Source organism: Dermochelys coriacea, chromosome 7, assembly GCF_009764565.3.
Source record: "Dermochelys coriacea isolate rDerCor1 chromosome 7, rDerCor1.pri.v4, whole genome shotgun sequence".
Taxonomy (NCBI): Eukaryota; Metazoa; Chordata; order Testudines; family Dermochelyidae; genus Dermochelys; species Dermochelys coriacea.
In genome coordinates, this window is record NC_050074.1 from 113,706,754 (window position 1) to 113,723,841 (window position 17,088).

The following is a 17,088-nucleotide window of genomic DNA, read 5'->3' on the forward strand; positions in this document are numbered from 1 at the left end:
TGACAGAATGGTGGCAGAGGAGGCTTGAGAACTTATAGAGTGCACCGTCAGATTAGCCAGGGGTGGAACATTCACAAGAGTGTAGCATGTGTTGATACACAAAGTGATCAATGGAGATTCTCTGTGCTGAAACAGGGAGGCCTCTCATTCCGCAATAGCTAGGTGGATCTGCTGAATGGTTTGGTCCTTTGTAAGCAGAACACCAGGGCACGCCATACATCTAAGGAACGAAGCCATTGTTCCTCTCTGCTCATATTTGGTTTAGTATAGAACGCCGTCAGAAAAATTGACTGCAATGGAACTGAGACACCACTTTCAGGAGGAACAAAAGGTGTGGGCATAGCTGAACTTGTTGTGAGCACCAGATAGAGAATCTCTTCCATTTAACCAGGAAAGTTGCCCTGGGAGATGGTTTTCTATTACCCATCAGGACTTCTTGGACTTACTCTGAACAAGATTGCTCCTCTGGATTCAACCATGGAGCTTTCAGGCCATCAGGTGGAGTGATGAGAGCATTCATCCATAATCCCTGGATATTAAGCCTGCATGCAATGGGAGCTGGAGAGCCATCTCCACCGATATGGTCAGGAGAGAGAAGAACGAGTGCTGTCTGGGCCATGCCAGAGCTATGAGGATGACTTGTGCTCGGCCCTGTTTGACCTTCATCAGCACCTTGTGAATGAGTGGGATGGGTGGGAACACACGGAGCAGATGCTGAGTCCAAGGTAACAGGAATGAGTCTCTGAGGGACCCCTGGCCATGGCCCTTAAGGGCGCAGAATAGTGACATTTCCTGTTGCATTGAGTGGTGAACAGGTCTGCCAGGAGCGTCTCCACCTTCAGAAGACATCTCTCCCAATATCTGGACAGAGAGACCACTCACGTGAGAAGAGAAAGACCTGCTGAGGCAATCTTCCAGCCTATTCTGGACCCCGGAAAGATGGGAAGCTTCTAGCATGCTGTCATGATCAACACAGAACATCCAAAGACTGTCTACTTCCTGACAGAGTGGAGAAAAACGCACCCCCTCTCCGCTTGTTCATGTAAAACATGGCTGTTGTGTTGTCTAAGGACTAAGATGGATTTCCCTGCCATATGAGAGAGAAACGCACTGCCCTGAGCTCCATGACATTGATATGCTACACTCTGATGCCCAGCAGGAGAAATGATTCCATTTTGCCAGGTAAGTCGCTCTGGAGGAGGGCTTTCTACTTTCCAAGAGAACCTGCTGATAAGTGGACTCAGCTGGAATGCATACATCAGGTCTCACACCCATGACAGGAGAAAGACACTGGAAAGGGCACCCTTGCTGAGGCCTTGGAGAGAGCAGAACTGATGACACTTTATGTTCTGTTTGGTGGCAAACAGGTCCACTCGGGGAGCCCCCCCCCCAGTTCTGGAAGAGTGCCTGGATGACCTCCGAGTGGAGTGACCACTTGTGGTGAGAGAGGACCTACTGAGGCAAACCGACAGCATGTTTCGGACACCGCCACCAACATGCACTTGGTAAACACCCTCAGCACTGTTTCTAGGCCGAAAGGGGGCACTGCAAACAGCTAGTGGGCGGTCCCCACCATGAAACACAGAAAACATCTGTGTCCATGGAATATTGATAAATGAAAGTAAGTGTGCTTCAGATCAATGGCGGTGTACCAGTCTCCCGGATCCAGGGAAGAAATGATAGAGGCCAGGGAGACCACGCGAAACATCAACTTCTTGTGATATTTGTTGAGGTTTAGGAGGTCTAGGATAGGCCGTAGACTCTCCTTGGCCTTTGGGATTAAAAAAACAGTGCGAGTAAAACGCCTTGCCCCTTAAAGGCAGTGGGATTTCCTCCACAGCTCCCACGTGCAGAAGGCCTTGCACCTCCTGAGCAAGAAGACTCTTGTGAGAGGGGTCCCTGAAGAGGGATGGGGGAGGGGGATGTGACGGGGGGACAAAAGTAAACTGCAGGGTATAGATTCATAGATACTAAGATCAGAAGGGACCATTCTGATCATCTAGTCAGACCTCCTGCACAGCGCAGGCCACAAAATCTCACCCACCCACTCCTACATAAAACCTCACCTATGTCTGAGCTATTGAAGTCCTTAAATCATGGTTTAAAGACTTCAAGGAGCAGAGAAGCCTCCCTCAAGTCACCCATGCTACAGAGGAAGGCGAAAAACCTACAGGGCCTCTCCAATCTGCCCTGGAGGAAAATTCCTTCCCTACCCCAAATATGGCGATCAGCTAAACCCTGAGCATATGGGCAAGATTCACCAGCCAGATACCTAGGAAAGAATTTTCTGTAGTAACTCAGATCCCATCCATCTAATATCCCATCTCAGGGGATTAGGCCTATTTACCCTGAATATTTAAAGATCAATTACTTACCAAAATCCCATTATCCCATCATACCATCTCCTCCATAAACTTATCGAGTAGAATCTTAAAACCAGAAAGATCTTTTGCCCCCACTGCTTCCCTTGGAAGGCTATTCCAAAACTTCACTCCTCTGATGGTTAGAAACCTTCGTCTAATTTCAAGTCTAAACTTCCTGGTGGCCAGTTTATACCCATTTGTTTTTGTGTCCACATTGGTGCTGAGCTGAAATAATTCCTATTCCTCTCCCTCTCCTGTATTTATCCCTCTGATATATTTATAGAGAGCAATCATATCTCCCCTCAACCTTCTTTTAGTTAGGCTAAACAAGCCAAGCTCCTTAAGTCTCCTTTCATTAAGACAAGTTTTCCATTCCTCGGATCATCCTAGTAGCCCTTCTCTGTACCTGCTCCAGTTTGAATTCATCCTTTTTAAACATGGGAGACCAGAATTGCACACAGTATTCTAGGTGAGGTCTCACCAGTTCCTTGTATAACCGCACTAAAACCTCCTTATCCCTACTGGAAATGCCTCTCCTGATGCATCCCAAAACCGCATTGGCTTTTTTCACAGCCATATCACATTGGCAGCTCATAGTCATCCTATGATCAACCAATACTCCAAGGTCCTTCTCCTCTTCCGTTACTTCTAATTGATGCGTCCCCAACTTATAACTAAAATTCTTGTTATTAATCCCTAAATGCATAACTTTACACTTCTCACTATTAAATTTCATCCTATTACTATTACTCCAGTTTACAAGGACATCCAGATCCTCCTGTATAATATCCCGATCCTTCTCTGAATTGGCAATACCTCCCAGCTTTGTATCATCTGCAAACTTTATTAGCACACTCCCACTTTTTGTGCCAAGGGCAGTAATAAAAAGATTAAATAAGATTGGTCCCAAAACCGATCCCTGAGGAACTCAACTGGTAACCTCCCTCCAACCTCACAGTTCGCCTTTCAGTAGGACCCGTTACAGTCTCCCCTTTAACCAATTCCTTATCCACCTTTTGATGTTCATATTGATCCCCATCTTCTCCAATTTAACTAATAATTCCCCATGTGGCACGGTATCAAATGCCTTACTGAAATCTAGGTAAATTAGATCCACTGCATTTTCTTTATCTAAAAAATCTGTTACTTTTTCAAAAAAGGAGATTAGGTTGGTTTGGCACGATCTACCTTTTGTAAAACCATGTTGTATTTTGTCCCATTTACCATTGACTTCAATGTCCTTAACTAATTTCTCCTTCAAAATTTTTTCCAGGACCTTGCATACTACAGATGTCAAACTAACTGGCCTGTAGTTACCCGGATCACTTTTTTTTCCTTTCTTAAAAATAGGAACTATATTAGCAATTCTCCAATTATTCGGTACTACTTCTGAGTTTACAGATTCATTAAAAATTTTTGCTAATAGGCTTGCAATTTCAGGTGCCAATTCCTTTAATATTCTTGGATGAAGATTATCTGGGCCCCCCGATTTAGTCCCATTAAGCTGTTTCAGTTTCGCTTCTACCTCAGATATGGTAATATCTACCTCCATATCCTCATTCCCATTTGTCATGCTACCATGATCCCTAAGAGCCTCTTTAGCCTTATTAAAGACTGAGGCAAAGTATATGTTTAGATATTGGGCCATGCCTAGATTATCTTTAACCTCCACTCCATCCTCAGTGTTTAGCGGCCCCACTTCTTCTTTCTTAGTTTTCTTCTTATTTATATGGCTATAGAACCTTTTATTATTGGTTTTAATTCCCTTTGCAAGGTCCAACTCTACTCGACTTTTAGCCCGTCTCACTTTATCCCTACATGTTCTGACCTCAATTAGGTAGCTTTCCTTGCTGATCTCTCCCATCTTCCACTCCCTGTATGCTTTCTGCTTCTTCTTAATCACCTCTCTAAGATGCTTGCTCATCCAGCTTGGTCTACAACTCCTTCCTATGAATTTTTTCCCCTTTCTTGGGATACAGGCTTCCGATAGTTTCTGCAGCTTTGATTTAAAGTAATCCCAGGCCTCCTCTACCTTTAGATCCATAAATTCTTCACTACACTTCCCTAACTAATTTCCTTAATTTTTGAAAGTCAGCACTTTTGAAATCAAAAACCTTAGTTGCAGATTTATTTTTGTTAATCCTTCCATTTAGTTTGAACTGAATTAGCTCATGATCACTTGAGCCAAGATTGTCCCCTACAACCATTTCTTCTATGAGGTCCTCGCTACTCACCAAAATTAAATATAAAATGGCATCCCCTCTAGTCGGTTCAGCAACTACTTGATGAAGGAATCCATCAGCTATTGCATCTAGGAAAATCTGAGCCCTATTATTATTACTAGCACTGGTCCTCCAGTCTATATCTGGGAAGTTAAAGTCTCCCATGATCACGCAGTTTCCAATTAGTATTTACTTTATTAAAAACATTAAAAAGGGCTCTATCCATATCCAAATTAGATCCCGGAGGTCTATATCACACCCCAAGCACTATTGTAGGAGAGGCTTTACTAGTTTTCTTCCCCAATGTAATTTTTGCCCATATGGACTCTGTCTTATCCATTGCATCGCTTCTTATTTCTTTACATTCTACCTCATCATTGATATACAATGCTACTCCACCACCTTTACCTTTGTTTCTGTCTTTCCTAAACAGCACATACCCTTCAATACCTGTAGTCCAGTCATGACTACTATTCCACCATGTTTCTGTTATCCCTATAATATCTGGTTTCACTTCCTGCACCAGTAGCTCTAGTTCCTCCATTTTGTTATCTAGGCTCCTCGCATTGGTGTACAAACATCTTAATTTTTGCTGTTTGGCCTCGCTCACATTTTGTACCCTATTAGGCACAGTCATTCTACAGCCAGTATAACCTATTAGACTAGTATCCACACCGCCCTCGCTCCTTATATACATTCTCCTACCCACGGCTGTATCCTTTCTTACTTCGTCTTCTTCCCTCTCAGAGCTAAAATCTGGCTTGGAGATTACCTGGACATCTCCCAACCATCTCCCCCTAATTCCTAGTTTAAAGCTCTCTTTATCAGTTGTGCCAGCCTCGATCCTAGAAGTCTATTTCCTTCCCTACTCAGATGAAGTCCATCCCAAGAGAACTGTCCTCTGTCTGTGAATGCCTCCCAGTGGCCATACATCCCAAAGCCCTCCTTATAGCACCACTGCCTAAGCCATCTGTTGACAGTCATAACCTTGTCACACCTTTGTTGCCCTTCTCTAGGAACAGGAAGGATCCCACTAAAGATCACCTGAGCCTCAATTTCCTTAAGCATCTTCCCCAGCCTAGCATAGTCTCCCTCAATACTTTCTAGCGAGGATCTAGCCGTATCATTTGTTCCCACATGAAGGATAACTAGGGGATTCTTTCCCGCTCCCTTTAGGATCTTTTTCAACCTCAGGTCTACATCCCGTATCTTAGCACCCGGAAGACAGCACACCCTTCTATTTTCTGGATCAGCTCTAGTTACAGGCCTGTCTATTCTTCTCAAGAAAGAGTCCCCGATCACATAGACCTGCCTTTTCCTGGTGACTGTGCTATTCTCCAGTCTCTCCCCTGTTCCCTCTGGCTGCAGGTTCTTTCCATTCCTATTTTCCCTTTTAATCCTCTTCACCACATCCTGTATCCTCCTGGGGCTCATACTTGGTCTAGTCGTCCTTGACTCTTCCGCTTTTCCTATAGGACTAGCCTCTCTTCTCTTCTTCCTTACCCTTCCACTTCAACAAGTACCTGCTGAGCCCCTTCTTCATTTTCCAACTCTGCAAACCTGTTCCTAAGCTCTATTTCTCCTTCACTAGCCCATCTTTTCCTCTGCCTGGTCCTTTTAGTCACATGCTTCCACTGACCACTTTCCTCACCCAGTCTCCCCTCAAAATTCCCCAGCCCTGCTTCCATCTGTGAGTCTGAGCTTTTCCCTTCAGATACCTCATATCTTTGCTCCATCATCTGCTCAAACCCCTTCCTAAACTCAACTTCCACCTGCATCTCTAAACCTCGGATCTTTTCCTCCATCAGCTCTATCAGATGGCATTTCATGCAGAAAAAACTCTTACCAGGTCCCCCCTCCAGGATCATTTACATACCACAGCTTCCACATCCAGTCATCCTCAATGTATCTTTTACTACAGGAGTCACTCCCACAGCTGCCTCCGTTTCTGTCATCGCCTTCCCACCTAAGTCCTGTTAATCTGGGAAACACAAGTCACACCAAAAAGACCAACCCCCCCCAGCAAAAGCAAACCCCAAACAAGCACCACAATACAAACTCCCACTCAAACTCCCCTGTTTACAGCTCTGTTTGCTAGCTCCTGTGCCGCTGCAGCTGTCTGTGCCGCTACCTGACTGGCTGGCTACCTTTATAGGACCTCTAGTCAGAAGCCCCACCCTCTAAGCAGGGCTCGGCTGCTCTCCCAGCACAAAGCCCCTACACACACACAAATACTAAAAATACAAAACCAACTACAACTACCTTCTCCTCCAACAGAACTCCCACTCAAACTCCCGTTTACAGCTCTGTTTGCTAGCTCCTGTGCCGCTGCAGCTGTCTGTGCCGCTGCCTGACCCCTCTGCCACAGTGCTGAGGGCCCATCAGTCCAACGTTATAGAAGCCCAGGCAGGCAGGAAGGGGGACAAGTGGTTAGAAAGTAACTGGGGAATAGGATCCAGGACACAGGCTGGAAGGTCAGCCTGGAACACACCCTCAAAATGCCCATTGACCTGTTGGCTATGGGTGGAGCTCAAATGAGCACAGGATGCTGGCTGGTAACCTTGCCGGCACTCAGAGCCATTGACCTTCGTATGGAAGGGCTCAGTTCGAGGTTGCTTCCAAACATCTTGGTCTGTTGCAGCTTAAAACGCAGCCCCAGGATCTACAGGCCCGGTGTACCCAGGGTTGCCCATGAGTCTTTCAGACCATGTAATTTAGCGTCTGTTTGCTCAGAGAACAGTGCCAGGCCATCAAATGGGAGGTCCTGAATGGACTGCTGAAACTCCATTGAAAGGCCCGATGACAGTAACCAGGACACCACCCACTCCTGGAGATGGCAGAGGCCAGGGTTCAGGCTGCAGAATCCGCTGCATCTGAGGCTGCTTGGAGGGCTACCCTTGCCACTGCCTTACCCTCATCAAGGATAGCTAGGAATTCCTTCCTGGGTTCCTCTGGCAGCGAGTCAGAGAACTTGGCCATGGACTGCCAGATATTAAAATCATAGCAGCCAAGTAAGGCCTGGTGGTTGGCCACTTGGCAGCTGGAGGCTGGAAGTCGAATAAACTTTTCTTCCAAAGAGATAGAGCCTGTTTGCCTCTGTTTTTGGGCATTGCACCTGGCCCTGTCTGTCATGCTCATTGACTGTGGACACAACCAGTGAGGATGGGGCAGGATCAGTGTACAAATATTCGTACCCCTCAGCGGGGACATAGTATTTATGCTCTGCCGGCTTGGAGGGGACGGGGAGAGGAGAGAGAGGAGGGATGAAAGCATCTGCCACAGGGTTTTAGTGATTTTTGCCACTTCCTCATGTACAGTTAATGCCAGCCTGGCTGGGGCTGCCATACTTAGAACATCGAAGAGGGAGTCTGAGGGCTCTGCCAACTCCGCCGCTTCCAGCCCCAGGTTTGAGGCAACCCTCTTTAAGACCTCTTGGTGAGCCTTGGCATCATCTGGGGAACTGGGTGAGAGGACTCAGTTATCGCCTCATTAGGAGAAGATGAGGAGAAGGCGGATATCGGAGGGTCCGTTACCTCTGCCATCTCCACCATGGTGGCCTCAGTCGAGGCTGGGCGTCCCTGAGAAGCCCGCTTTAAGTCTGCATCCGAGTCAGGGGGCGGGCAGGAGACTGTCACCGAATGCTTGTCAGATGCCTCCAAGGCTAACCTATAGCCCCGCAATGGATGGGGAAATCCCCCAGGAGTTCCAGAGTTGCTGGGAAAGGCCACTGGCCCTGAGGCCATGCAGTCCTTGGTGGTCCTGTGGGGAATGCCGGTGCCCCTGGCCCACAAGCAGGCTCTCATTCTCGTTGTCAGAGCCTGAAGAGGGAGATACATGTCTGGGGGACCAGGACGATGCTGAGGCCATCTGCCTAGCCCAATCCTGTCAGTGCCGATCCAGACCTCCACTGAGGATCTGAATAAGGGTGATGACTCTCGATGCTGTGATCCCGGTGGTCAGCAGCGGCGTTTGGCAGATCGGCGATCTACGCCTGCTGCTTAGTGAGCAGTGCCACTCTGTCAAGCAGGACCGGAAGCAAGTAGACCTCTGTGTTATGGATCGATGATGTGTCTGTGGCGAATCGTATCGACAGTCTGGCGACCGGTGGTCGGGCTCTGGGGACCAGCAACTTGATCCGCTGTAGCAGTGCCATGCACTGGGAGAGCAGTTCGGGCACTCACAGCTCTGGGGCTGCGAGGATAGGTGCCGCCCTTCTGCAGGTCTGTGCCAGCCCACTGGTGATCACCACCTTGAGCCCAAGGAGCGCTGCCTGGAGTCTGGGGACAGTCCAGGGACAGACACTGCGAACTCGGGCCAATGAGCCGACCCATGTCCAGGCCTGGTGGGTCTATTTACAGTGCACACTAGATAGAGAACCACTAATGGAATAGATTGCCTGAGCAATCAGTATTTCAGCAACTGTCATGGGAGGTAAGAAGGAACTGAAAGGGGAGCAAGGTTGTCAGGCCCTTATACTGACACTATGAGCGTGCAACTCCAGAAGCACTAGAACCGACCCAACAGATATTGCTCAGGGAAACATTTCCGGCAATTGTGCTTGGGGAACACAAATCTCTACATTGGAATGGATATGTGCAAGCACTCAGAGAATTACTAGTATTTGAATTGCACATATTTTAAATATATAGAAAGGAATAAAAAACAAAAACTAAATAAAAATGTACTAACTATATATTATCTGCTTTAAAGCCTCCTGGAAATGATTACCAAAATACTATTATGCTAACCAACAAATAAGAATATAACAATCAATTGAATTTTGAAAAATCTCAGCCTTTAGTACCAAGAAACAAACTCCATCAATGATCGAGGTTTACTCAATTGAAGAAAAACTTTGAATAAATCAGTTGTGTGCCAACAAGAGATTTTTCTAACCTCTGTACAGTGTGTGTGTGATCATTCATTTTATCTAGCTCTCAATTACTTCTGAGATACTGTATAGATCAAAATGAAACCAGCTTGTGGATGTATAGTAAGTAACCGAAAGATGTACAGAATTAAACCTGTGACCTGTGGTTACATCTTGCTATCAGAGGCTAACAGAAAAATGAGAAAAGACCTTTGAGGCATTACGTAAGTGTTCTGGAGTAAATTATAATAGCCTACACAAGTGCATGCATACATCTAACGGCCAGAATGAACCAGCTGATAAAATAATTTTGCCTAAGTGGTCTTAAAGAAAATACAGAAATTATTTACTCCTTTGTAATTCTAGGAACAGCTCCTGATCAAATCAGTGAAACCATATTTGAATGGCTATATGGTCTCAACATCAATACCAACAAGTTAAAACAAAGCAATCAAGAGAATTAGCTTTCTTTGATAAAACCTTAGCTGTTAAAATAATATAATCTGGAGTGGGGAGAGTGAATTTAGTGTTTCTGCAAGTATCAAACTGACTGGCTTGAATAATGAAGTTCTTTGTCTACACAAAGAGCAATACCACTATAATCATTCTTACATCACCCTACTCATGTGCTTCATCCTTGTTCTGGATAGATCATTCCTTCAGAATTTAATCTTAATTCATTGTTTGGTTGTCTTGAAACTGCCAACAGTAGTGCCAATTATGAGGGCAAATTTTGTAATGCGACTACCAGATCACTAGAAATCCAAGTCATATCACCAACCACATTCATTTTCTGTGAAACTGCATTTTACTGCATGCCTAGGGGTATGCAAAAAAAGACGGTATTGTCTAACTTTATCCTCTAACACCCTCCTTATTCATCATTTAGCAAAGATATGCACATTTATTACTCTCATGTCAGAAACTATTCTGTCAAGGCCCTTAATAATTTTTCTTCTATGAATTCCTTCCAAATTTGCTGATTTCTTTCTATTATTGAGGTGTTTGGAACTATATGCAGTCTTCTTCATGTGCATCAATGTCACACAGAGAGAGGCGAACAACTTCCTAATAGCCAGTTTGGTCATGAGAAGAGGTGTTTAAGATTATGTCATGTAATGCTTTAGATGGGTCTAAAAGCAAGAATGCTTCTATGCTTTCCTGTCTATAAATGCATAAAAATGTCTAGGGCACTTTATATAATTATACATCAGTGGAAATCTTCTGATCTTTTTACCTCCAGAATAAAAAATTTCAGTACTTCAACTTTAACTAAAGTAGCTTTCTAAGGAATGGCACAGTAAGTTATTTCATTCTCCACAGAGTCAATTATATAGCTTCAATTTACTTTGCAACATAATCCGGCTACACTGGCTCCTATGCTTTCACTTTGTTCTAGAGTGAAACTTTAAATTCTCGGGAGTTCTAGTTTAAAACTTAATCTAATTACTTCTCTTTGTGGATATTTTTGTTCTTAAATAAAAAGTGTTATACAATGACTAGTCCACAGCTCAAAGCTGCCACCTCTAGGTACTATATAATGCTCTTCTGCAATAAATTATGTTCCTGTTGTTCAATTTCTTGAAGATCTCAAAAGGTAAATCATCAAAATTTGTCCTAGAAAGATTTTAAAAGATTTTTAGAAGTCTGTACATTTTGAATATAGTTCAACTGAAATTCTTTCATCTTACTCACATGTGAATACTCATTTGGCCCATACTACTTTCACAATTCATGGAACAACAATCGATTATTTAATAATCTGTTTTATACTGCTGGTCTTGTATATTCACTAATTGCAGATTCTAATTACCAGTAAATTTGGTTTCACTGAATAATATCTTTTCAGATGTGGGCCTACAGCTCTCATTATTATCATCATCAAAAGCTGTATGTCCATACTAAGGTTGAAATAGATCCCTATGTTATCAACAAGTTTCTTTTATTACAATAATTACAGCTTTTTAAAATTTGTTACATATTACTGGTAAAAACATTTAAAACAGATGCAGATTACTGTGAAATATCTCAAGAAAAGTATTTGTAGAGTGAAATTTAGAAGCTTTAAATTATGTGTTTAAGCATTTATTAAATCACTATTACTAGAGTGGTCACTATCTAAAAAATTCACGTTGTCCAATAGCAGTGATGACAGGTGATAATGGTTCATAAGTTTTGACTTTAATAAAAATTAAAAAGACATTTACTGAAGATGTCTTATGTCAAATGAACTGGAAACCCTTTTTTATATCAGGACCTAAAGTCAAGGTTCTGTGTTTCTCCAGCAAGAGCCAATAAGATTGTTAACATTTAAAGCTACCTAAAGAATTATACTGCATTCCCTGAATGCCTTACGGTGCTTTAAAAGTTGGAGATGTCTCAAACTATAGCCCAAGAAAAACTGATTTTAAAAATTGTGTTTAATTATGAACATCAAACTCCACATCTGTATTCTGTTAATGTAAACAGGCTTTTTAATTTAAAAAATCCTTTGAATTTGCCTTCAAGAAAGTAGCACAACAGCTTTCACCTCTAGGACTTAGTTCAGTTTTTCCAGAGATTCTGCCATAGCAGCAAGACTTACAGTTCAGTTTACCTATACATCTTATAGTACATGATACTACTGTAGTACAATTTTTGTTTTGTAATACAGGTATGTCCCTGCATGTGCTAACAAGACAACAGTGAAATCCAAATAAGTAAATGAACAAAAAAGTGTACTTCTCACGTCAACAGTTCAAATTACACAAAACCATAAGCTCCTATTTTGTACTTTTTTACTCAGTCTCAGTTTTCTGAGCTCATGGTCAGCTTGAAAACTGAGTTACCATCTACATTAAGAAATGGTAAAACAATCTTTCTAAGTAAGGACTGAAGAAGGTTATGGCACGAGTATAAGAAACTAGAAATGAAATTATCCTCACAGTTTTAAATTTATGGCTCATCACATTTTCAATTTCAGACTGCCATTTGCACAATATATGATCGTTAACGTTGCACACAAAAGAATGAAAGAAATATTAAAAGTATCCCAACCTGATATAAAGCAAGACTGTGTCCATATCTTTGGAGAGGTCCTTTTGATACAGGTACTACATTCCATATGTTGCTGTCTAAATTATAGCTAAAAGATAAACAGAAAAGTAAATATTTTATCATCTCAAACAAAATGCTGGGTTTGCACATTTTTGGACAAAATTTTCTTGCATTATACATACTAGACATAAAATGCCTGTTTTTCTGAATGTTTTATCTTATTCTGGGTTTCAATATTCCAGTATGGAATTGTGAAAATCAGAAAAGTGTCATTTTATAGGTAATATATCACATTTACAAGTAAAATTATGATTACAGGATCCATTTGGCCAACTCTGCATTTCATGATTCATATCCAGTTTATTAATGCGTACAAATACATTTAATAGTGGCACAGTATAGTTACAATAGTATGTTTACAGTGTTATTATAATAGTTAACATATGGTTTAAAACATACAGCATGTCTTTCAAAAAAGAACGTTTGTCATAAAAGATAAACGGAAGGGTAAACACCTTAAAAATCCCCTCCTGGCCAGAGGAAAAAAACCCTTTCATCAGTAAAGGGTTAAGAAGCTAGGATAACCTCACTGGCACCTGACCAAAATGACCAATGAGGAGACAAGATACTTTCAAAAGCTGGAGGGAGGGAGAAACAAAGACTCTCTCTGTGTGGGTGATACTTTTGCCAGGAACAGAACAGGAATGGAGTCTTAAAACTTAGTAAGTAATCTAGCTAGATATGTGTTTAGATTCTGTTTGTTTAAATGGCTGAGAAAATAAGCTGTGGCTGAATGGATGTTTATTCCTGTTTTTGTGTCTTTTGTAACTTAAGGTTTTGCCTAGAGGGATTCGCTATGTTTTGAATCTAATTACCCTGTAAGGTATTTACCATCCTGATTTACAGAGGTGATTCTTTTACTTTTTCTTCTATTAAAATTCTTCTTTAAGAACCCGATTGCTTTTTCATTGTTCTTGAAATCCAACGGTTTGGGTCTGTGTTGACCTATGCAAATTGGTGAGGATTTTTATCAAGCCTTCCCCAGGAAAGGGGATGTACGGTTTGGGGAGGATTTTGTGGGGAAAGACGTTTCCAAGCGGGCTCTTTCCTGGTTATATATCTGTTAGACGCTTGGTGGTGGCAGCGATAAAGTCCAAGGGCAAAAGGTAAAATAGTTTGTACCTTGGGGAAGTTTTAACCTAAGCTGGTAAAATTAAGCTTAGGGGGTTTTCATGCAGGTTCCCACATCTGTACCCTAGAGATCAGAGTGGGGAAGGAACCTTGACAAGGTGCAATGAGACTTCATTCTTTGCTTCAATTCAAAAAGAAAGTTACCTGAAGTCATAGTTCCTTTCCTCATTTTACCATCCATGCCTGAACTTAATGCAATCTAAAACTGATGTGCACTGTTAAATAGCTATGGTGTTCTACCTTAGAGGTATTTTAGTAATGGAGCAAAGCAATTACTTTGTATATATATCATGTCAGATTCTATGGTCCAGTCAATAAACCGTGGGGAAGGAGGGAGACGCTTAGGACAAAAGCAGTTTTAAGCCACTTAGCTTTCCAGCTTCTCTCCTAATAGCGACGATATAAAATTGTACCAGACGCTAAAGGAACAGCTTTAGGCCTACTTTGTGCCAACAGAGCAGTACAAAACAGTCACATCACACTGGAGTATTGGGCCTATAGTTTGTAAAATGCTTTGGGATGAACATTGCTATATGTATACTATATTTGTATTCAATTTTCCAAATTCCCTTAATATACTGATTTTGTCAAGAAAATTCCTCTATCTTGGTCAAACAGCTTTCACTTATTTCAAGAAACCCAGATTCAGATTCAAAACATAGAGAATCCCTCTAGGCAAAATGTTAAGTTACAAAAAGACTCAAACAGGAATATACATTCCTTCCAGCCCAGCTTATTTTACCAGCCATTAAACAAAAGGAAATCCAACGCATTTTCCTTACTAAGCTAACAGGAGTTGGAAGGCTGCATTCCCTGATCTGTTCCCGGCAAAAAGCATCACACAGACAGACAGAACCCTTTGTTCCCCCTTCCTCCAGATTTGAAAGTATCTTGTCCCCCTCATTGGTCATTTTGGGTCAGGTGCCAGCGAGGTTACAGGTGAAAAGGTTTTGCCTCTGGCGAGGAGGGATTTTATAGCACTGTATACAGAAAGGTGGTTACCCTTTATATTTATGACAACTTGCAAAGTGAATAGATCTCTGGCAGGAGTCCCCCCCCTGAGTGAAGATGTAATGTACTACCAAATTGTGAAGTTCCTAATCCTGGTCGATCACAAAATGTCTGAGCAAGTCTGAAAATACACGCTGCATCCCAGGAACATAGGCTGCAGACAAGAGTATCTGGTGGTTAATGTAACAATTCCAGAGATTGATCACCTCTGCACATAATGCAGATTAACTCATCCCTCCCCGTCTGTTGATGTAAAAAACAATGGTGGTGTTGTCAGATGTAGTCAGGCATTGTGGCCTCCCTTTGAGCCAGAGGAGGAGGGAGCACTCTCTCTACACAGTTGGGCAGAGTCCGGCCAGGCCCAGCCCTCCCACTGGAAGTTGAGAGGCGGGGCAGGAAATACAAAAGGCTGAGCTCCTAGCCCAGTAGAGGCTGAGCCAGGGAAGAAGACTGACGCATCCTTTTTGCTGCTACCCGCCGACCCTGCAGCCGAGCCAGGTGACAGCCTGGACCTGGAGAGGCCCGAAGCTGAGGAGGAGCTGGAGCTGGTTAGACTGCCAGCGGCCTCATACCCAGACGAACTGGAGACCACAGAGCTGGATCTGGAACTCTGATAGGAAGTAGCCAGGGAGTTAGTTTGATGGTGCTGTGGCTTAACAGCTGGCCAGCTTGTTGTTGGAGGATCTCCGCTGACCCGGCGGTGGGACACCCTCCACTCTTAGGGCCTTGGGTTGTAATGCAGTGGAGTTGGGCGGGCCTGCATTCCCCTACCCCTGCCACCCCTAGGGTGGCAGTGTCCCCACCATAGGCCATGTGGCCAGTGCCTGCCAGCACTCCCCTGCCTAAGGGTTAGCGCTATAGACAGCTTGCTAGCACTCCACTGCCTAAGGGATTAGCACTATAGACTGCTTGCTAATGATCCCCTGCCTAAGGGTTAACGCTATAGACTGCTTATCAGTTCTACCCTGCCTAGGGCCTCTTGCCCATTTGGAATTTACCATGTCACAAAGGCCAGGACCCTGCACCTACTCTGCTAATTCCTCCAACAGTCACGATCCTGGTAACATACTGAGGCGGGGTAGCCTCCCTCCGAGCCAGAGGGGAGGGACAACTGTGCCCCTACTATATCAGACATGATAAGAATATGTTTCAGAATAGCAGCTAACAAAATAGTCTGTATTCGCTAAAAGAAAAGGAGTACTTGTGGCACCTTAGAGACTAACAAATTTATTTGAGCATAAGCTTTCATGAGCTACAGCAGAAGGGAAGAAAGGATTGGCATGCTTTCCTTACAGCTCAAAGTTCCAGGATGTTTATGTGTATCCTGTATTCTCTGGGACTCCATGCTCTTTGAGCCAGGTGCTTGTCGATGTGAACCCCTGTCCTCCCCCCAGCCTACCAAAGATTCATCAGCGATAATCGTCTTGTCTTGGGAGAAAGGAAGAAAAGGAACCTCTAAACATATGTGACATGCACCTGTCTACCATTAGAGAGATGATATCACCTTGTCAGGGACTATCAGCATGGAAACCATGGAGTGGCGGTTCGGCAAGTAAACGGGCTGGAGCCTTGTCTGGAAGCAGCAAAGATGAAGTCGTGCAAAGGGCATCACGTAGGTACATGAAGCCATGTGGCTGAGGAGGGACAGGCAAGTCCTGGCTGGTACATATGGATAATTTATGATGCGAGTTATGATGTTGCTCATCGCCTGGAACCTGTCTGCTGGTAAGTAAGCTCATGCTGTGACCAAACTTACAGTAGCTTTTATGAAGTCCAAAGACTGTGTAGGGTCTAGGATAGATTTCTGGACATTGATGCTGACTCTGAGCGAAGAAAGAAGGTTGAGTAACATGGAGGTTGACACTAGGGATTCTTGTCTGGGCCTTACGAGTAGGAGCCAGTCATCAAGATATGGAAACATTAAGACACCATAACATCTGACATAGGCCCCTATGACGGAAATAACTTTGATGAATACTCTGGGAGTGGTGGTTATACTGAATGAGAGCACTCTGTACTGGAAACTGTGGGTACCCAAAGTGAATCTCAGGAAATGTCTGTGGGGCAGATAAATGTCATGTGAAAGTACGTGTCCTTCATATCAAGAGCCATATACTACATGCCCTTCTTTAGGGGTGGAATTATCACTACCAGTGTGACTCTATGAAACTTGAGCTTGTGGATGAAGCAACTGAGGTGCCAGAGACTGAGGATTGGCCCATTTCTTCTTAGGTTACAGGAAGTAAATTAAGTAGAATCCTGTCCCCTGATATTCTGGGGGAACATGTTCTATCACTCCCCTTTGAAAGGAGGAGTTCACCTCTTGGGTGAGAATGCTGTTGTGCGAGTGGTCCCTGAAGGCGTCAGGGCGGGGGCCTTGGAAGAGGTAGCATGA

The 17,088-nt window shown here is 43.5% G+C and overlaps 1 protein-coding gene across 4 annotated transcripts in view; it reads right to left on the minus strand.

Moving 5' to 3' along the window:
- Positions 1-17,088, minus strand: part of ATRNL1 (attractin like 1) — a 1,048,037-nt gene that overhangs the window by 888,604 nt on the left and 142,345 nt on the right. For all 4 annotated transcript variants that reach the window (XM_043518640.1, XM_038411471.2, XM_043518642.1 and 1 more), the window contains one exon: positions 12,492-12,579. In XM_043518640.1, coding sequence (XP_043374575.1) covers positions 12,492-12,579 — 88 coding nt within the window. The remainder of the gene's footprint in view (positions 1-12,491; positions 12,580-17,088) is intronic.